General features: G+C 39.2%; 1 protein-coding gene across 2 annotated transcripts in view; it reads right to left on the minus strand.

Moving 5' to 3' along the window:
* PRDM5 (PR/SET domain 5) overlaps positions 1–15,402 on the minus strand; it is a 96,578-nt gene extending 81,176 nt beyond the window's left edge. For both annotated transcript variants that reach the window (XM_026081436.1, XM_026081435.1), the window contains exons 1-2: positions 15,258–15,402; positions 9,782–9,865 (exon numbers count right to left, since the gene is read on the minus strand). In XM_026081436.1, coding sequence (XP_025937221.1) covers positions 9,782–9,865; positions 15,258–15,350 — 177 coding nt within the window. In that variant the 5' untranslated portion in view covers positions 15,351–15,402. The remainder of the gene's footprint in view (positions 1–9,781; positions 9,866–15,257) is intronic.
* Between the last annotated feature and the right edge of the window lie 7,063 nt (positions 15,403–22,465).

Below are 22,465 nucleotides of genomic sequence, written 5' to 3' on the forward strand. Positions count from 1 at the left end.
TCCACACTTTACACTCCAGAACACCAATGGCAGTAGAACCTACCTTTCCAAAGAATATTGACTAATAGTTGTACCACCAGCTGAAGCAAATTGTCCAATATTTCTCTGCTAGCCACTATTTTGAAGAAAGAATTCCACAAACAAGAGATATTATCCTCATATGAGGAACTTCTGGATATCATTACAGATCCACAGCATTTTTAGGACTGTGCCCAAATTTCAGCTTACATAGACAAAATGCAAATACTAGAAATAGAAACTTAGTTTTAACCAAGTCTTTCTTCTCTCTCAAAACACAAAGAAATACCACTGACAAAACATAGCTGCCACTTTTGCCACATAAAAAATGTTTTTTTGTAATAGTATATCTGTTAAATCTCCTCTGAGATAGAGGATACAAAGCTATGAAAGAAGATCACATTGCAGCACTATTATTCCCTATGATTCATTTATATAAGGAACATATTTTCTTTATTTGTCAACAAGAAGTGTCCACTGTAGGTATTTTCTAAGAACTAGGGATTTCCCCTATGAAAGACCAAAATTAGATTGTCATCATGGCTTTGCATTTAAGTTGCTCACATTCTTGCTGTATTTGTTTCTAATAGATGCACTATCACGTTTTCTGTATGACTGCTTAAATTACCTAAACTTTTAAGATACTGATAGAAGGAAAAACTGTATTCCATTACAATAATATCTGATGACAGCATGTTGTTCTCAGATTAAAACAAAAAACTTACCGTAATTCTGCAAATAAAATTCTTCAAAATTTATTACTGTCCTTCCAAGGAAGATGTTCTATCTTAAGAGGGACACATCATGAAAAGCTGCCAATAATTTAAACTTTAAAAGTTTACTTTCAAACACCCGGATTAACCATATACCACAGTGAACAGTGTCAAACCTATATATTTAAATGTAAGTTTTGATCTGGAAATAATATTATCTTACACTATTCCATTTGGAAATAATGCCAAGTCATTACTGGAACTGTTAGTTCCCCTAGGAATACGAGCAAAATGAATGCAATCAAACCATAAAAGAAAGCTCCAAATTCACATAGAAATGCATGCTAATGGTATATTTACCCCCTGAAAAGGCCCATCAAGTATTACAGATGTGCTGCATTGATTATACTGTAATAATCATCTAGTTCTAAATATGCAACCTGCCCAGCAGAACATCACTTTTGGTGATAATGGTTAACAGTGCAGATTAACATCTTTGAGTAACTGAAGTCAAGCTAATGGCTTTGTGATTCAGCAACACCTACCCAAAGCATAGGTTAGAGAGACCCACCATGCAGGTCCTGCAAAGGTTTTCATCAGTTCTTGACTTAGGTTGCAAAGGGAAACAATCAAGATCCTATTATAAAACTGTATGTTCCACAACCTTTCTTTTCATCTATTCTTCTTCATTTGCTTAACCCTGAAGTTTTATCAGAAGAATTTATATTCATCTCAATGCTACACAGTCATCTCAGTTGTGCCTTCTCAGTATCTGCCTACCCATTAAGAGGTATCAATATACAGCAAAGACTTAACACATAAGGAAACTATTGACAAAAAGATACAATAAATCCCTTGAAGACGTGTTATATTTTCTATTGCTTTTTTCACCTCGTAAAGAAATAATGCTACATTAAATACACAGATGTGAAGAATGAAAAGTCACAAAAAATATAGTTAAAAACACTGTACTTAACCTAGACTAGATTGGCAACATTTACCCACTTATTTTCTCACTGGCTGGCTGAATAGGCTTCTGTGAGTTCCCTAAATGCACAGCTGATCTTTGAGCATCATGGTAATGATTCTCAAACTCTAGCAATAAAAAAAAATTTTAAACAAACAAAAAGACCATTTGCTTTGCAAATATATTTCTCAAACTGAAAGCCAGTACAAGGTAATAATGGTGGTTAAATAAGGCTGGGCTGTACATTTTCAGTTTAAAATAAGTGTATCTAAATATCATCCATATCAAATTATTACTACATTGAAATGAAATTTGGAGTATGTCCCAAAGGATGCTCTCTCCAATAACAGTCCACTAGAATCCTTAATCATCTCCTTGCCTTACGGTGTGATCATGTAACAAGAGAATCAGTTCAGTTAGGAAATACATCAACAAATACAAGCTAAAATGCTTAAGCCTGGCTCTGCTTGTAAATCTGTTCAGATATCCAGGGAGACAGGATCAAAGATTTTGTCACTCAGACAGATGTTGGACTGCAGGCACCCACAATTCTGCTAGCCACAGCAACAAGAAATTTTCCCTCTCACATTCATCATCACTGACACTGGAAAACATGAGAAACGTACTCTGTAGCCTCAATATCTCCTCCCAACCATGGCAGTTGCACCAGCTATAAAGCAAGGAAGAATACAAGATTAATGCGTAAGATACTGCAACTTACCTCTCTACCCCACAGAGCTAGGATGCAGCAAGTAGGTTTCTGGAGCAGCACAGCCAATTCTACATCTTAAATCAGCTAAGGTTTCCTGGCTTTTTTGTTTCAGAAAATCTTCTTTTACAAGGATGCACGTTACCACTTACCCCACACAAGGCCTGGAGAACTAAGCAAGAGTCATTCTGCAAGAAAACTTCCAGTCCTCTCCCAAGGGACTCCTTTCCAATCGCTCAACTGCTCCATCAGGAATCTTCAGGACAACCTGCCCACCACAACTATTGCTGGCAGGAAATTGTAGAAAACGAAGAATACTTTTGTGTATCACACCCTAAAGTAAAAAACCTTTAAGGAAGCTTTTCTTAAAGCATCTGCAAGCCAATTATTGCATTTTCCCCAAATATCAATCTGAATTGTTATAAATTTTTATAAATAGCTTTAAAATACTTAAAGACAGAAGATTTTTACAGGATTGAAGTTCCCTGATAACTTTGTGAAGTGGGATCAATTTTATAATGCTAGTGAACATATTTCTATTTAAAAACTGTGAAATTTGAACATCCCACCTGTCTACATGACTAATTCAAAGCTTGAATGTTATTTTCCCATTTTCTATACAGTTGTTATTGCCTAAACTCAGAAAAATCATTCAGCTGGCTTGAGGTGCATTTTTTTAAAACAAGCAAGCTACAGTGATTAATCCAGAAAGGATTTTTTAAGTTATTTCAACAATGCCTGAACTCAGCACAGAACTATTTCAAATTGGTTTTCTAAGACAAAACTAGAAATGCTCTTAAGTCTCATGAGACCCCTGCTAAATATTTAATGATTTAATTATCCACATAAATAAACCAAGACCTAGAAGGATTGTATGATGGTCTATGGTTAACATGGGAAATAAATGAAAGAGCTAGAAATGGAGCTCAAAGTCTACCCACAACTAGATCATATCATAGCACAAGATTTTAGGTTTCTTTAAACCAGGAGACAGGACCTCATCCCTATTTCTCTAAATAAAAGGGCAAATCCACAAAAGTTGAGGCTGTCTGTTGCCATTCAGCAGAAAGCACATACTATACTAGTCTAGTCCCAAGGCCCTTTGGATCATCGTGGCAGAGATACTTCTGTAGCTTCAGTAATCAAGGGGGATGAGTTGGAGTGTTTGCAGCCAGGGACTGATGTGACTAGAAATGCACTGTCACCTTTGATTTCCCAGGCCAAATAATTAAGTAGCAATTCACTTCAGATTTAAGTATAGGCAGCCTTTGGCATGAACCTAGAACAAGGCTCAAATCCATGCCTGAGAATCCATAGCAAGACATTTCCAGTATTTGGTCAACCACTACAATTCAACAGCTAAAATGCATACAGATATCCAAAGCATGCACCAGAACACCTCAAATTGAGTGCACCTTAGAGTTATCTTACTGAGACTTAACACAAAAGGTATTCTGGGACTGTTCAGCCTGGAGAAGAGAAGGCTCAGGGTGGATCTTATCAATGTTTACAAATATCTTATGGGAGGGTGTAAAGAGGATGGAGCCAAGCTCTTCTTCAGTGGTGTCCAGTAACAGGACGAGACACAATGGACTCAAATTGAAACGCAGGAAATTCCATCTGGACATCAGAAAACACTTCTTCACTGTGAGGGTGGTTGAACTCTGTAACAGGTTGCCCAGAGAGGTTGTGGAGTCTCCATCCTTGGAGATGCTCAAAAACCAACTGGACACGGTCCTGGGCAACCTACTGTAGCTGACCCTGCTTGAACAGGGGGTTGGACCAGATGATCTCCAGAGGTCCCTGCCAACCCCAACTATTATGTGATTCTGTGGTGTTACTGACTTAACTTAGCCAAATATCTATACAGTAAGATAAAACACCTGACATTCACTGTTATCTCCCCGCAAAGGAAGTTTTGCCTCAAGATCAACCAGGATATCACTGAATTATGCCACACTTTAACAAATGCCATATCACTGTAATAGGGGAAAAAAAGAGCCCCTAGCCACTGTATAAGCTACCAGATGAAACTCTACAGAGGTCTAAATAATGCATAATGCAATACCCATCAACAGCATGCATTACTTCATTTACTAGCCTTTTACCCTGCAATAAAATTGTCTCCAGATTTTCAAAATACCTCCAAAGCTGTCATGTATTTTGGTATGCTACTTAAAAATGCTCGTGAGTGCAATTGCAAACACTCTGCCATGCACACCTGGCAAGAGAAGAAGAAAGAAAAAAAAGCTTCACTGAAAATGAGCAGATGGTTATCTTTGCTGAAGGCAGTAAACACACTGCTTGCTCTCTGGAATCCATTTTCTAAACATTTATAAATCTAAATAATAATGTTCATTCAAACAACCATGTAAAGAAAAGCACTGTTTTCTGCATTCCAATTTTTTTGATTAGCTGAAAACATCATTTTTATTGTTAATACTATAAAACAACTAGATGCAATATTTCCGCATCCTGAATTTCACAGACCTCCCTCAGAGTTCACTGCAGAACATTTTAATATTGCTGCAGAAGATATTAAAATAACACTTGAAAAATGAGACAGAGAGGACAACTTCCACTTTTCTTCAGCTAAAATACAGAGCAACAGTTATTTGTATTAATGAAGCTAACTAGTACATGACGGTATTTGACCCTTTTAGAGACAGAATCGTTCAGAAAGCTCATTCTTAAAACTCGTGCAAATATTTTGTAGAGCTTTCACAAGAAGGATTGACCTCCACATTCACTGTGAAAGATACCCATATCTCCATAAACAAATTGTGTTTGATCTTCTATAACAAGTTCAAATTAGAATACTAGCACCTCAACCTATCAGCACGCACTTTTTAATATCTTGAAGAAACCACATAACCGAAGATGTGAGGCTAACATTCTCCATCACCTTCAGAAGTAATTTCTTTCAAGTCCTAAAGATATCATCAGGACCAAAAGATCATTGTTGTGTTCCTTTCAATGGCCTGTTCCAAAAGTCACTAAAGCTAACACAAAATCATAGGCTTAACATGAATAAAGATGACTAAATCAAGCTTTAAAATAGTTCATCAGTAGAACTTAGCTACATAAACTGTGATGAGAAATATTAATTACTACTCTGGACACCCATACATTCCCACTGGGAGGTACTTTAACTAGGAAGCAAACTTGCAACTGAGACAGGGGAAAGCCACTGGAAATTCCACCATCAATATCTAAGTGTATGTTTGCCAAAGTTGTTTTAAAAGCAACTTGCTTTCAAATGCATCCAGATGCACTCGTCTGAGAAATGAGAAAAAATTTTTGAAAATTAAACAAAGATCTACACAAAAGTATTAAAAACAAACAATTTTAAATGTAAATATAACCTAAAGGGTAAGGACCGCTAAGCTAATCTTCATTTAGAAAAAATAAAGACTACTTTGCTAATGTAATATCAGAAATTTGGTGCTTAATCTTCAGAATAAACACATAAAATTCTTCAAATTAACATTTTCTTTATCATGAAATATAGGACATACTTCAGCTCAATGTCTTGTATGTAAAAGCCTTCCTATACCAGAACCACATATTTTACTAGCAAGGTCCCCTCCAAAAAACCCCAGCAACAACACAAAAACTCCATTAATGTAAAATGCTTGACTTCTCATACCCCAATCTTACATGTAAGGGCTCTGATCTAAAGCTGGCCGAAGCCAACACTAGGCTTTCCACCGACTTCGCTGGTTTTCAGGGAGGTTTGTATAACTGAAAACAATTGTCACTGCAAAAATATTGAGCATTAAGTAGTAGAAACATAACTTCATTTCATTTTCTAATATAAATAAACGCGAGCATTATCTTCCATAGAAAGACTGATTTCTAGCATGTTTCTGTTCTTCTCATATTTAATTTATAGCAATGAAGAAAACACAACCTTGGCAGATAGACAGAAACCACACCTGAAATATGCAACATTCAGTGTTACACAGCGTAGCGTGTGCCATCTTATCCTGGCCAACATTTCTTCGTGGTATAACAAGGTATTTGAACAAGGACCAAGTCTTTCCAGTCCTCCTCATTTTAACATTTGCCAAAGTCATCACTAGAAGTATATGCTTGCTGCAATCCAATAGTATTGAAATTAATGCCACTTTCTTGGTTTGGGACAATAAAGAAAAATTCAACACATATCTTCCCTTCACAGCCTGAAGAAAACAATAAATCTTAGCAGCCTCCAGAGGCAAAAACTTCTGTGAAATTTAATGCCTAAGGAATATTCTGTTCTTGCCTCAAAGCACTTGCTCTTCCTTCAAATACACATAAATTTAAAATTGCTAGCCCAAGTATAATACTAATACAGATTAACAAGGCAGTATTTAGTCGAGGTACTTGTGGGACACTAAAAATCAAGAACAAACTCTCAAATCATCACCAGAACTAGCTGCACGCTTAACATTAAACACCCAATTCAGTCCATCAGATAACAGTGACAAAAAAAAGAGAGAAACCCAAAGTCAGTCGGACATTTTGCTGGCTTTTTAAATTATTATTCCTGATTATATTGTAACCGAAGTTTTTTTCATTCACATCACTTGCAAATATAAAATTTAAGCAGGTAACTCTTTACAAAGACAACAGCAAGATCAAGGATGCTTTTGTTTCAATCCTCTAGAGTCTCTTGAATTAGCAAGTGTAAACCTTTGATGCCTTCAAAACTATGCAAGTTATAAGCAGACTAATGGCATTCTGCTACATTTAATTTAATCACAAACTCTAACGTTCTCAGAACTTTATTTAACAAAATCACTGGACACAAATAAACCTCGTAAAACTGCTTCTAAGTTACATGTTTTCCACAAGACCAAAAAAATCGTAATGGATACAATTCTGTCTCAGGATAACCTCTTAAAGATGCCAGCTCACAGTGCTGGTCTCAGAGAAAAAGGAATAGTTTGATAACAAAAGACCACATCACAGACCACTAGCTACTCTGTACAACTAGAAATGCATGTGGCAAATTTCCTTACAGAAGACTGTTCCAAAAAATTGAAGCTGAGATCGTAGGCATCACATGCCAAGAATATATTGTTCCATCAATGTTCATTCTTACTTGACCCATAAAAATGTAAAACCTCTACTTCTTAGCCTTCTTTCTAAAGGTGTCCTCTCTGAAAATGAACATTTTTGACTGCCATCAGACAGTGAGATCAGGCTTTACTGTACCTTCATCCAATAGTCATCAAAATAGTTATTTTTAATATATTTGGTACAGCTGAATACGCACAAACTTGGCTAGTTGCTATGACTGCCTCCCACAGTCTCTGGAATAATCACTCACTTGGACTGTTCAACTTCTTTTTACCTCCTGCATTCCTGGTCTCGATTTTCAACCTAAGACTACTCTCAGCATGATTTAAATTACATTATAAAGACTGTGTTCAGATCAACTTCAGTAAACATGAAGAAGTTGGGTTCAAACATTCAGGAAGTTGTAAAATTTGGTATGCAGGAATCTTTTCAAGGCTCTCAAAACTAGGTTACAATAAGATATTATGAAAAGGTCTTAGAACAGCTCATAAAAAAATAATTTTCTGGTTTGCTGTTGATGGGGTCACATTAGTGTCAACAGTAAATACGTGTATTTGACTTTTATTTTCTGCCGTATAAAGAACAGACAAATTCCATTTAATCATCAGCAATGAGGCATTTGGAAAATCATATGGCTTTCCTAGCAACATAAATTAAAAGACCTTCTCAGTGCTATAATCCACCCACCACCCATCCTAAAATCCTTGTTCTAATATTTTATTATTAACTATCCTAGTTCAAATATTTTATTGATTTAAAATAACCTGCAGAAGCCTCATGAAAAGGAAAGTGAGCCAGGGCATACTAACATGTACTGTATTCTGCAAACATTCATAAAAAAAGCACATTGTATCATTTTGTTTTCAGCTGAGAACAAAGACAATGAAACAAGTTTCTCTGAGTATGTAACTAAAGTAGACAGCGAAAGGACAAGTCCGCACCTCCTTTGTGGGAGTGGACATTTTGGGCACACCCCTCAGATTAGAAAGAAAAAAAGGCAAAATGAAAAAGGAGCGATTGATTCAAAGGGAAGGGGGGAAAAAAAGGAGCAAAGATTCATAGACTTGAGTAAACAATCATCTAGGAATATTCTGTACACCATTACTGGATTTAAATTGAGTTTGGGTTTAATGACATGGGCTTTTAACATTCTTTCACAAATCGTTCCACTATGTAGAATCTATTTTTAGCTGTGCTAAGACCATGTCAATATTGTGCTCTCTTTATAAGCAGTTCAGTGATGTTAATGCTAGAGGTTTTTTCAAATAAACATTTCTCTTGTAATAAAGATACAGATAGTGCTTTAAGAAAGAAGTAAAATACAAGCCTTTTTGCACAGTGCCACACAACTTACATTTCAGTCACCTTTTCACCTCTAACCTCAGAAAGTGGAAGGAGTGGGAATTGAGTCTCCTGCTCTCAGTAAAAAACAGGAGTAAATATGCTTTTGATGGAAACTGTCTGAAAAAAGAATAAACGCTACAGGGAATTCTGTTCACAGAACTACAGCAGAAAAGAAAGGTTGGAAAGACAGAATAGAAGCACTAAAAATCAGGTGTTTAGAAGAAGTTGCAAAGTTTTCTTATTGCAAGTATTTTTCAGTCAGGACGTCATCTCTTCAACTGGTAAATGCAGACAGAATTTTGCTATAGGTAAACACGGCTATGACAGAGAAATTGGCATGGGTTAAGGTCCTGATTACAAGGTCTAGCACATGAACTGCTGTTTCCGTCCAACACATATGAGAGTTTTAGAACAGTCCTGAAATTCCCTATGCCTTCATCTGCTCAGAGCACCAGCTTTTTATTCTGCTAAAGAATCTTACACCTATTCACTGCATTATGAATGTTATAAGAATGTAAAAATTTCGCTTATACAACTGTTAAACCCTTGCACAAGTGTCACAGCAGGGAATGTTCTATTTTATAGTTGGGGGAACCTATGATCTGACATCTGTCAGTCACCATAAATGAGTATCTCAGTAACATCAATAATTATCTTTCTGTATTAAAATTTTAATCATTTTAACTATTTTCATATGTTCACTATCTTTTCATAACGTTAGTATATTTTTTTATTTTTCTCAACTTGATGTTTTTCACACTTCATTGCTTAGAAACTATCATTTGTTATTTCTTTACCCTTTTAAAGAAGTCAGTTTACCCTCAAAAAAACATACTCTGAAATGACCAATAAGTACAAAATCTAGCTACAGTTCCTTTAGCTATGAAAAAAGGATTTATTATAGTAATGACTTAATTCTGGGAAAACTTTTTACTAGGTGTGATGTCACTTTGGACTACTCACCTCCCACATGAGCCTGCAGTCTGTTTTCTCATCCAGTTCCTGAGGCATTCGCTTCTCCCCTGCAAAGGGGCCAAATTTTTCACCCTATGGAATGATTAGAAAAGAGAATAAATTGAATGATTATAAAATAGAATGAGCTAGTGAAGAAGGCAAGTGATATACCAAACTACAGCAAAGGTATCAATTTTAGCTTCAAATGGAAAAGAACAATTTTCTTGTCTTACTCCTGTCTTCCAAAAAGGTGCACACCCTTGAGGATTCAACTTCAAGTTCAGGCACCACTTTTCAAATTTGTTTACTTTTTGACCTATAAACAGTTATAGGCAGCAGTATATAGCAACATGATTTTCGTAAGGCTTTCCAATTCTTTTCATAGCTTTGCGCATCTCTTAGAATCGCACCGTTCTGCTACATATTTATTTTCCTTGTGGCAAACAGCATTTTTCTTTATTTTAAATAAGGCTGAAATTTACAAATCAAATTTCTTGGGTCTTCTTGCAAGTTTTTCAGGAGGCATTTTGCAATAGCCATCCTACTAAAATGTAAAGTATTTGGCAACCACAAAGTTTACATTAGATTTACTTGAAAGATTCTTTGCAACACTATTTTTTGAAGTGCCACAAATCAAAACACTGAATAGCTTCGAGGTTTTGAACATACTGAGAGATTCATTTAAAAAAGCAGGGAGTATGCACGTGTCTATGAATTAATCAAACCTTCATAAACAAAATTAAAATGTTATACCACCTGCTAGTCATAACACATGCTGTGAAAGCATCCATTGATATGGTCTTCCAAAAGCTTGGTTTTCTGGGGGTGTTTCCTTCACAGACATCACATTAGCAGCAGGCTGAATTAATTAATTAGGACTTTCTTCTTACATAGGCCTAACTTTTTTCTCTCTGTGTCTTTACCTGCAGTGACAAACCCTACAAACTGAAATGCAGAATGCTATTTTCCTTTAGGCAGCAATCAGATTGAAAAACTCTACGCACTTGACGGCATTACAGATTATAACTATATGATAAAAATTAGGGTTTTTCTTTCCAAATATAGTATTTTGGCTAATAAAAATATCGACCTTGTCTACATGTCCATTCCCCCAGGCACACTCCATATCCCAGAAGCAGCCTGCTATACAGTCTCCCAGCTCCCTAGTGTTAACAAATTGCCTCTTGGTAGAGGAGAGAGGAAGAAGGGGAATGGAAAACTTCCAGGATGATTCCTCTTAGAGACAATTAAGCAAATAAAAAATCCTGGTATTTAAAACTAAACCTGAAGTATGCAAGAGGTAATAAACAAAAGAAAAGAAAATTGGAATTGTACAAGGAGGTAAAAACTCAGGACCAACTTTTTTAAATGTGCACAAGGAATACTGCATTGAAAAGACCAGCAAAAAAGAAGGCAGAAAGACAAGAACAGCAGAAGACAACAACTGGAGCCTGGAGTAGCAATGGAGATGCAAAAGTAGGCAAACAGCAACAGTGAAACCTGGCACTGTGGGGCTTCATGTCCCTCACTTCTCACTGATCTCCATACCAAATTTCATCATTTTGCTAATCAAATGAGACAAAGTTTTCTCTCCTGCCAGCTCCACAAAGCCTGGGATTTGATATCCAAACTGAAATTTCCTCCTTCTTTCATCTCATTGATAACAAAGGTGAAACTAGGCCAACGCAATTAAGTGTTTGCAGCTCTCAGTGTTCTCAGCTTATACTGAGAACCAGCAAACACACTGCTATCTAATAGGGGCCACGCAGACATTACATTGGAGACGATTTGTCACACAGTTTGCTTAGGTTAAGGTTGAGGAGTAGACGAGGTGGTGGCACAGAAGTTCTCCCCTGGAAATGAATGGCCCTATCTAGCTGCAGTAAAGGGTAGGTATGCCAGTTCCCAAAGAGCTCTTCTCCCCCTTCTGGGGAAGGGGAGACAGCAAAGACACCTCCTGCCAGGCTGAACTGGCTTCTTCCATTCACTTGAAAAGCACAAAGTAGTTTTGGTGCAACAAGGAAAGCAGCTCACTGCAACTGCTGAGCTCTAAGGGAGGGTGTAATTACATCTGCAGAACCTCTCATTACTCACAGCAATTACCAAGAAGAAAAGAAACTTGTTTCACTATAATCTAGATTAGCTCTGTAGAAAGAAAAAAACTCTATGAAGTTAATACAGAAATCATTTGAAGACATAATGAATAAGGAACCTGAAAAAGCTAGTCTCCCATAGTTGCTTTTTTAACAGCAGAACAACACTTTTTCAGTGGGTACAAAGAGGTGAATTATCTTCCTGAAGTACTTCGAAGGTTTCCACAATCCTCACCTCAGTAATACTTTCATCCTTACAATCCAAAGGATCCCCAGATACCTTACAAAGCATCTACAAGATTAACTTTACCCATCACTGAAGCACATATCACCTCTGAGCAAAACACAACAACAGCTTAATAGTGCATACTGACTCAAAACAAGAAATACCATGTTATTCCTACCCTGACTGCTCCAAACCAATAAATTTCTACTGCAATATGTTTAAGACCCTCTAGAAGTTCAAAACAATGGCAAAAGCAAATGGCAAGACATCCACCTCCAATGAGAAGTGATTGTAACACCAAGAGTAGGTGATTCAGACTTGCAAACATTTTTTAAAGCTTGTCAAATTTGAATAGAAAACAGAAATTAGAGACCACTAAACCTCATGTCTTGCAACACAAAGGTCCACGGTGATAGGTGTATAAGTCTATTCATTTAGCCTTTCAGAGGACTTTCTTCAGATCTACATATGCATTTACTAGTCCTAGTTAATAGACACGCTGTCATACACCAACACATATTGATCAAACCACACTAAGACTTCACTTTTCTCTAAAATCAATAAAACTGAGGTATGCAACCTAGTCTAGAGTCAACAACAAAAATTATTCAAGATACAAAGGACACATCACTCAAACGTCAAAAAAGCTGCTTTCAAGAGCTGCTTTCAAGAAAGCAGCAGTGACTAATCTTGTTCCAGTCCCAGCAAACATGGAAGAATGTAGTAGCTCTCTCTGATAATTATACCAGGAGTCTTATGATACTGGTGCTGTAACCAAAGGCCAGCTGTTAAAGAAAAGAAATTACACAAGAATCACAGCTTTTGTTAAGGTAACAAAACAGAGAAGTTTCCACCTTTTATGATTACAGACAAAAGCTTGAAAACATGGCATAATGCCTGAAGGCACAAAAGCAGATGGCAGACAACAGCAGTTCAAAACATATGATTAACAAAACTTTGCTAATATCGTAATCTTCAGAGGCCTACTTCATGATTCCTTAACGTTTGGAGAGTTGTTACTGCAATTCCTGATTATAAGATTATCTGAAATCTTTTACTTTCAATAAAGACAATTGCAGTTGTGTGTTAACAATAGAGAGAAAATGGTGCAGTATTTGCTACTCAGGAACATAGATCTTATTTCACAATTAGTGTCATATTCAACATCTTCTCCCAACCCAAGCTCCAAGGAATTATTTAACAGTGTAGTAGTGCTGCTTCACTACTGGACAGGAGGAAATGGTGAGAGCACTTCAGATTTGATTTTAATTTTCACAGGAAAGAGCAGCACAGAGTCTATTTATAACCAATGTGTCAACTGTGTTATTTACACATCCATCATTCTTTGAACAGCTGTGGTCCCATACAATGCTTATGCCTCCAAGTGTTTTCAGGAAAACCTGTTCCAACCAGGGCCCAGTTCCCCCACAGCAATGCAAGAACTGGTTCCTCATCCTACTGAGAGTAAAGTCTGCCTGTCGGTCACATACTTCTGACCAGGGCGCTGTATAACGAAATTGTCTGCGCTACCAGGACAGAGGATTCACTCCCAAACAAAAGCCAAGTCCATAACAGACACTGTCACTACATACTCCTAATAGGGACAAACCTCATAATTACAACTGCCTCTGCCTTTCCCTTCTATGTCCCAAATGCATTCCAGGTTATACTTGCAACATCACAGTTTTACTGGGATATCCTGTATGAGGAGCTCACAGGTAGATTTCTTCTCTCACATCCTTGACCAAAGAGCTATGCTGGCCAAAGCTGACAGCATATACCTTGCCCATACATAAATATAGTTCAAAAGCATCATTAGGTGACATCTGCAGCACAGAAGAACTCAGGCAAGAATAAATAGGCTCTATTTTTCCTCGTGCACAGCTCTAAAAGTTCAATTTACAACAATATAAAGGAAGGGAGACTCAGATTCTGAAATCTGCATTGACATTCAGAATTGATATTAGTATGCAGGTGACGATTCCAGTGAGCTTTACTCTGTTTTGGAGAGCCCGGGAATTAACGCATGCTAGTAGTCTAAAATCATCTCCGATGTGTGAACTCCCAAAGTTTTCAAATAAAAGTTCTGAACCTCAGTGGAGGAAATTTAAGCCAACTGATAATAAGCCTGGCTTTCTCCTCTCCCATTAACTCCCAGGCTCCTTAAAGGTGAGATGCCCCAAACGCAAGGTATCTTAGCCTTGTGGATGAAACGACATCACAATTACAAGGCAGCCCTCTGAAACCAGTCAGAGCCAAAAGTGGGACAAGGATGCAAAGCAAAATATATAAAACAACTAGAGGTTTATATTAATGCAGAAGAATTTAAGGTATGCCTTTAGCTGTTTGAGTAAGCTGCTCAAACAAGCTGCCTGAATAATTATAAGTAACTGGAATTTTAGATAATCAAGAGATTTTCAATTCAATTAGGAAGTGTCAAGGGACATAACTTGTTTGGAGCAAGAGAGATTTACAGATAATTGCAGTTCAGCGGCATCACCTCTTTCACAGGCCCGGTTTTACTATCCGGAAACGATGAATTAAATCGCCCACCCTGTCACGCTCTAGGAGCGGCCAAGTGACAGCAGCCTGCGAGGGACAGACGGGTAACTGCACCGCAGAGGTGCATTTTGGTCTGCAGCACGGCGAGAATCAGGAAGGCAGCCCTACCCAGAGGAGCTTTTCCCCCTCAAAACAAAGCAAGAAACACGGATAAAACTAAAAATGAAAGAACGGGGGGGAGGGGGGGAGCCCCAGAGACACAATCTCCGCCCGCCCCACGGGGCGCTGGGCGGCGCGGCCGGGCCTGCGGGCGGTGGCGCAGCGGCCCGCTGCCCCCCCACCGCCCCCATGCCCCTTCGCCGCCCCGGCCCGACGCCGGGAGGCTCCGTTTGATCCGGGAAGGGTGGCGGGCGGTGCCTCCCCCGAGGAGAGGGAGACCGGCCGGGCGGACGGAAGCGGAGGCAGCGCCGACAAAGCGGGGCTGAAGAGAAGTTTGAGCGCGGCCGCCGGCGAGGGGCGAAGGAGCCGCCCCACTCTCCTGTGATACGTGGCAGCGGCTCCCCGCCGCGCAGCGCCGGGCCGGGCCGGGCCGGGCGGCCCTGGCCCCGCTCGCCCAACGGCCGAGCGCGCGGCGCGGCGGCGGGGGAGGGGGGCGGTCACCCACCTTTTTCACTCTCCGGGCCGTATAGAGCCCCATCCCGTCCTGCACTTTTGACGACTTCAGGGAAAACCTGTCCGGCACGTACATGCCCAGCATTTTCCACTGACTCGGGGCCGCTGCCTGCTACCGGGAAGAAAGATTACTGGGGACTTCCATTGCACCGGGAGCGAGCGAGGCAGGGGGGAGGCAGGAAGAGGGGCTGGCTGCGGGGCTTTCCCTGCTCCTGAGGAGGAGGGGAGGAGCCAGGCAGCCTGCGAGGTGCCCGCCACGGCCGGCGGTGGGGGGCTGCGCCGCCCAGGGCGGGCGGCCGGGCCGGGGCGGCTGCAGGGGGCGCTCGAGCCCCGCGGGGCAGCGACCGTTAGCGGCGGTTGCAAGGGGGGGGAAGGGCAGAGCGGGGCTGAGCGTTCGAGGGGCACGCGAGCCCCGCGGGGCAGCGACCGTTAGCGGCGGTTGCAGTGGGGGCGGGGCGGGGCTGAGCGTTCGAGGGCCGCGCGCCCGAGGGCGGTTGGGCGGCCGTTTCGTGCGACGCTGGGTTTAAACTGCTGCGGGCGATGTTGCTGTGAGCATCGTGAGTAAAATAGAAGCCCTTTAAGGCGTCCGCTGCCGAGGGTGTTGAGGTCTGGTGCTGAAGACGAACCACGGGTACTAGAAGGGGCGGCCTCTCGTTGTGTCTATTGCCACTGAACTAAGAAGCAGTGCACTGTGGAGAGGGGAGAAGAGGAGCAGGAGAGTGCTTTCCTCACCCATAAATTAGATTACATTTCCAGAGTAATTAGCTCTTCCTCACCTGCCCGGGGCCTTGTGACACAGTATTGTTTTGATGATCAGCCTTTATCAGCATCTGGGCTTTTTAGTCTGGTTTCTGCACTGCTGTAACATACAGGCAGGTGTGAAAGGAGAGAGGTAAGCTGACAGTGGTAGGGCTCAGACTTGAACCATGGAGTTGATCGTGAAGCCTGGCAGATGCACCTGGGCTTCACTCGGGCACAGAAATCATAAATCGTGATTATTGTTTCAGATCAATTACATTCTAATCCAGTATCCTGTTGGCAATAGCTGAAATTTCCTAGCCATAGGCAGACATCTTGGGAAGAGTAAAAAAGTGGCTAATCATGTAGAAAATTCCCTTTGTCTACTTTCCAGTGTCCTTATTCATTGTGCACAGTATTGCCATTTTGTGGTTAATACCTGCAGAGTCATGCTGTAGATATCATATGGCTTTTAAAAGATTTAACGGAGGTAATATATAGGTATAAATGTGTGGTGGTGGGGTATGTGTATACTGCTGCATGATGTCGTTCAATACATGAGTGATAGCAGCAGTAAGTTAGACATTGCCCCCCCTTTGACAAGAAAAGTGGAAGAAAGGCTGAATCAAACAATTATGGTTGGAAGAATAACTTTGGGAATAAAAACAGACACACAAGTTTTAAGCCTAGATTGACAGCCCAGACAGTTTCATTAAAAAGTTCTCAAAAATGAGTATCTATGTAAATCAATAAGAATTCTAACAACTCTAACAATTTTAAAAATTCTAACAATTTAAATGTAATAAATTTAAATAAATCGAATTTTAAATTCTAACAATTTTAAAAACCTACATTGCACAGAAAGGAGTTAAGTTACCTGGGCCTACGGTTTCAGTTTTAAGAGTAATAGCAAAATTTAACTATTCTGTTAATTAGGATCCAGCCCCAAAGCTCCCAGATGCATAACTGAGCATACTTAAATATTTTTCTAGACTAGAATGCTTTCTTGCATTGCAGCCAATGTGTTTTAATAAATATAAGAATGTCACAATCACTTTCCCTTGCTTTGACCTTTTCCAACAGCTATATTTTAAAATTAATTTCCACTTTACAATGGCCTAAGTATTTCTTTCTTAAAAAAAAAAAGTTGGCTTTTTTTTTTTAAACTTAAAATACTGGGGCTAGTGAGAACAGTAAAGATCAGATCAGACTTGAAACAGTGCTTCATTTGCACCTTATAAGACTACATTTAACTTCACAGAACAGAAATAGTACAGCATAATTTGCAATGCATTTACATGTTTGTTTTTAAGTCCTTGAGGTAGGTATGATTAAATTATTTCCATTTATAAACTTCATCCGTTAGTATTTCAACACGAAGTGCAGTTAGATGTATCTCATTCAGGTAAAGCAAAATAGGAAAGATGCTAGTGTTGGACAAAACACAGAAGCCAGTCTCTCCATTTTTGGTGTAACAGGTGTTGTCACATTAATAGGACATTTACAACTGCCTGGTCACCTGTACCAGGATTTTTTGGGGAGTTAATTAGTCAGCCATTGACCATAAGGTGTTATAAATTAGCTTCAGGTGTTGTTGGTACTTGTCCTTTCTGATTCATAAAATGGCCACTGGGGAGGATAAACTCAGCTTTATTGAGCATAAAGTTGACAACTGCTGTTAGAGCAGACATTTATGTTACAGAGCTGTTCCATTTTGTCATATCTGCAGTTGCAAGGAAGTTGAGGCCTCAGAGATCCAAATTAAATTTATTGGACAGAAAAAGATGAAAGACATTGTATCACACTAGATGTATGCTGATCACCAGTGAAGGACAAGAGTGGAGCACTGTAAGTTTCAACATAACTCTCAGTTTTGTATTTGGTACATAACATGGGTGTGTATAGCCTGCTGTGGTCTTCTGTCATGAAGATACTTGATTTCAGAAGATGCCTATGCCAGCAAAGTCTTCAGCTGAGGATGCAGCATACACCAGCAAAAGATGCTACCTTGCTGGTATTGCTAAGTCATCTCCAAAATGACCAACTGACCCAGTGAATACATAGTTTGTTACCATAGCTGCACCTACACCAGGGTTTGCTGCATAGCTGGCAGCAACCTGGGAGCATGAAGTCATGCCATGCAACAACTATGCTGACAGAACAACTCATTGCTGACCCAGTCTCAGACTCACAGACCATAAAAATCCTAGTACCCAGGCATAAAGAAATACAAACAGCTGTCAGATAACATGGAACAGCTCAATAGCTTTATATTCCTCAATACAAGCTCCATTGAACAAATTAAGGGAGAACAGTTTGTCAGCCCATTTCCAGAGTAGCATGCCTTTGTGTGCACCCTCCAAAACCACTCTTATCAAGAAGTTTTTAGCCTCTGTATTACGATTCACATTGTCCCATTGATTTATTTTCAGAAAGTCACTGCCAAGCATGAAAATATCTTTGCACTAAATATCTCAGTAGGTAGTGTCTATCTTGTACAGTTAAATCACCAACCTTCCCCATGCCTAATGGCCTTCTTTCTTCAACTTCCCTGCTAAGCAACAGAAACACCTGCCAACATCATTTTCTTTGCTCTGTTTTCAAGTATTGTTTTCTTGGCACATGTACTAAAACAGGTGCAATCGAGGGGAGGGAGAACCAGCCCAGGAATGTTTGCATTCACAGAACAACCAGCTTCATCGCCAAGAGGTAGAGCATTCAGTGTGGCTTAACTAAACTGACGGGTGGCAGCCATGCTCTAAAACAACATCTGAAAAACTGGTTTGTGTGCACAACTCAGACAAAACATCACATGCAGAAGCCACAGTCACCCAGAGAAAACCTAAATGACTGGTCTGAGTCTCTTTAGCCCCAATTAATGAGAACAGAGTTTCTATAGTGTTATTCAGGGGAGCTGATCTACCACAGCTGGGCTGAACAGCAGTAGATGATGTTCCATGAACAGGAGGAAAGTAGCTTTGATACCTACACAAAATAAGGTTATTAGTTCATATAATTAAGAATAGGCATACCAAGTAAGGTCCTGCAAGAATTTCAAAGATCAATTGTCTCTGTGGGCATAGCCCTGAGAAAATGGACTGTAATAGAATCCAGTTTTGAATGGAGTCTGAACATGAAAACACACACATTTTACTTAGTGTTTTAAACTGAAATTAATCCAGAGTATTGAAACAAAACACAGTTGAAATGCCAGGATGAAATACACAGAAAAGGGAAAAATATTAGTTTCATTGTGAAATCTTTAAATAAAAAAAACAAACAAAAAAAACAACCACACACAGATTTGCCTGAAAACTCCATAAACGCTTCCTTCTTCCTGAGGGAACACAGAGTTTGTAAGGAAATGTGAAAGTGGATGAATTTCACATGTTCAGTTTCACTGCACAGTGACATTACATATGGCATGTACATGAGCATATTCACTATTTTAGATACACAAAATACATTGCAATTAACCCAACCTGGTCCTTTAAAGACTTCTTAAACTTACTGCCAGCCACTGAACAGGTCTCAGATAGAGAGGTCATTTTCCTTTCCTTTTTTTCCCCCTTTCCTTTTTAAGATAAAGGAAAAGTTGCTTGCACCAGGCCAGCACAGGACTTGTGGAAAAGTCTTAGAGAAAAGTTCCATCAGTGTTTTCCCAGTTGCTACTATGATTTTGCAGGGGTTGCTAGTTCATTAGAGTTTTAATTATTTCATGTACATAATTGTACTGCATTTTGTTTCCTAGTGTTATTTGGGTAACATCACTTTTGTATTTTTAACTAGCTCTGCATATGTCAGTTGCTATTTACAAAATATAACTGCAGAAATATGGAAAGAAATACAAGCATCATGGGGACAGCTGGATTGGGTTTTCATTGGCAAATTCTTTAAGTAAAAATGCTTTGATAGTTTTAGCACTGGTTCCAATTGAATCAGTCAGATGAATCGTTGGGGACCAAAAAAAAATTTGGGAAACATACCTCACTAGAACAAGACATTCAGAATTAATATATTAGAGAGAGAAAAGAAACAAAGAAACGAGCAAACAAGCATTTTTTGTGGTAACCTTAGCCAGATAACACAGTATGTAAAGAAAGAATAATGCAGCACAAGTAACAAAGAAAGGCATAATGTACAGTTTGAACTATTATAAACTTAACACAAAGAAATCCTAATCCTTGTGAGTTTGATACTTGTAATTCCTAAGATTCATTAACTTGTTGCCAGAGTCTTTGGAGAGGTCCCTTCTTCCATTTTCTTACCTCTAAAATAAAGGTACCTTTATATTTATATGGTAGATGCATATTCATCTTATTTTGCAGCCAAACTACTCCAAACTAACCTAACAGAGAATAACCCTCATATCTGGCTTTCTTGTTACTCTGCTTTCTTTTTCCTAAGTGGTTTGGTCATACAGCGAGTTAATTTTGCCTCGGTTACTGTAGTGCCATAAAGCTTTCTGTGACTTATCTTAGAGTATACCAACAGTCTGCACAATGCCAAACAGTTGAGAAAGCTCACACCCCTCAAAGAACAAACATTCTGAGGTATAACTCCTTTGTAATCTAGCACAGAGAGAAACTGGACATGTAAGGCCACTGTTTTTATGTTGCTCTGTAGCTAGTTGTTTATAACTACATGAAACATTAAGGAGAAACACAAGGGCATCAAGCAACCTTCAAATTTAAAGTCTAATAGACAGTGTCAGAAACCACTTATATAACATCCTTGGAAAGAGAAAAGTCACTTTGGAGGTATTTTCAGGAGAAAACTCTCATGCAGTCATGGAAGCTGCTACATCCCAAATGAAATTCCATGGAAGGAAGCCATGTGTAGTGACAAGCAAAATTACAGGAATTATTTGTCTGGAGTTCTAATGCTTGTTGCAACATCATACCAGAAGCACGATATGGTTCTCCCTCCATCCCAGGAACATTTAATTAAGGGTCATACTTAATAAGTTAGCATGTCAAAATATAACTAGAAACAGAAAGACTTAAGGCAGAATCAGTGGCTGGCCTGTTTACTTCTGGAATCTTGAAGATGAAGTATCCCACAGCTTAGAAATAAAATCTGTTCTCCAGAAGAAGGGATAGCTTTTCATAGCTAATCCATTGTTTAGATGGCATAGTATCATCCTTAAAAGTTTTCAGGGACTTCACATTTCTTTCTTCCCCTCCCCCTGCCCCTCAAGGCAGCTGGAATGAAATCAGAGGCAAATGCTCTTTTATCCTTTTAATTGTTCCTTGCAGCCTTCAATATTAGAGTATTAGTTGTTGCTGCAACTATAGCGATCCCAGAATTTGGTTCTGACATCCAACTGAAATCCCAGAAGGGATGTTGTTCATGATAACGGTTTCCCCCCCCACATCCCCAGCCTACATTTATAAGATTAATAAAGTTTGCAGCTATGTTTTGAAAACTTCTCTCCTGTATCTGTGTACCTCCTTTCCAATCTCATCCGCTTCCTTCTAATCTGGTAAGAACAGGACCAGCACTTTAAACACAATCCTTGGCTAACCTGGTATATACCCCATTTGCAAGACACTTCAAATATTGTCAGCCTACCTCCTTACACGTGTGTATCTGCACTTTTCCAGTGTGCAAATAATGTTTAGCTTTGGCAGGTATTCAAGGGTTTCAGTCAGATAGCTCCCTGGAATTTGACAAGCCAGTTTCTCTGACTGGGTACAAGGTCATTAACTTTGTATGGGATCATTGTTGTTTTTCATGGCAGACTATTTTCCAAACCTTCTACACTGCAGTGTATCTGTCTGGAGCAAGACGGAAAAAAGGCTTTGCACTATCCCACTTTGCATTTGAGCTTTCAGGAAGCCAGCATTTTAGCTTGTGTAATGATAGAACTGGAGGGGAAGATGGGAAGAGGAATATGGGCCTCAATTTTTTGTTCTTTTCTCAGTTATACAGAGTTCAGCCTAAAAATATTTGAGTTTTTCTTGACTCCTTCCCTCAAAGAAACAGGCAAATATATATGGGAAGAATCCTCCTCTTCTTTAAAGCCAATAGCAGCAGCTTTGGTAGACAACACTGACAAGCTGAATATGATATCATATTGCTATAACCAAAACAGCATGCCAGTGCATGCAGACATACTGGTTCTTCAATTGTTCCTGAAAAACAATCCAAGTATAATACCCTTAAATGAAATATTTAGAAACAGAAACATCAAATTAATTAGCAGAGTTTTGTAAGAGCTATGTATGCCTTTAGAGTCTGCCCTGCTTTGAGGACAATGGCAACCTTGCTATTAGTAATTACCAGGCACAGTGGCTGTATTTTGAGATTCAGCATCTTATTGCTTGATAAACTTCTGAAGGCACACTAAGGTGTTAGAGGGACCCACCAAAATGTAATAAGGGATCCTAGCAAAGTAGTAGTCCTCACAAAAACTCAGCTTGTCTGCCAATACATGTCTTCCTAATCAAGATCTGCTAG

This window comes from Apteryx rowi, unplaced genomic scaffold (assembly GCF_003343035.1).
Source record: "Apteryx rowi isolate R43461 unplaced genomic scaffold, aptRow1 scaffold_55, whole genome shotgun sequence".
NCBI lineage: Eukaryota > Metazoa > Chordata > Aves > Apterygiformes > Apterygidae > Apteryx > Apteryx rowi.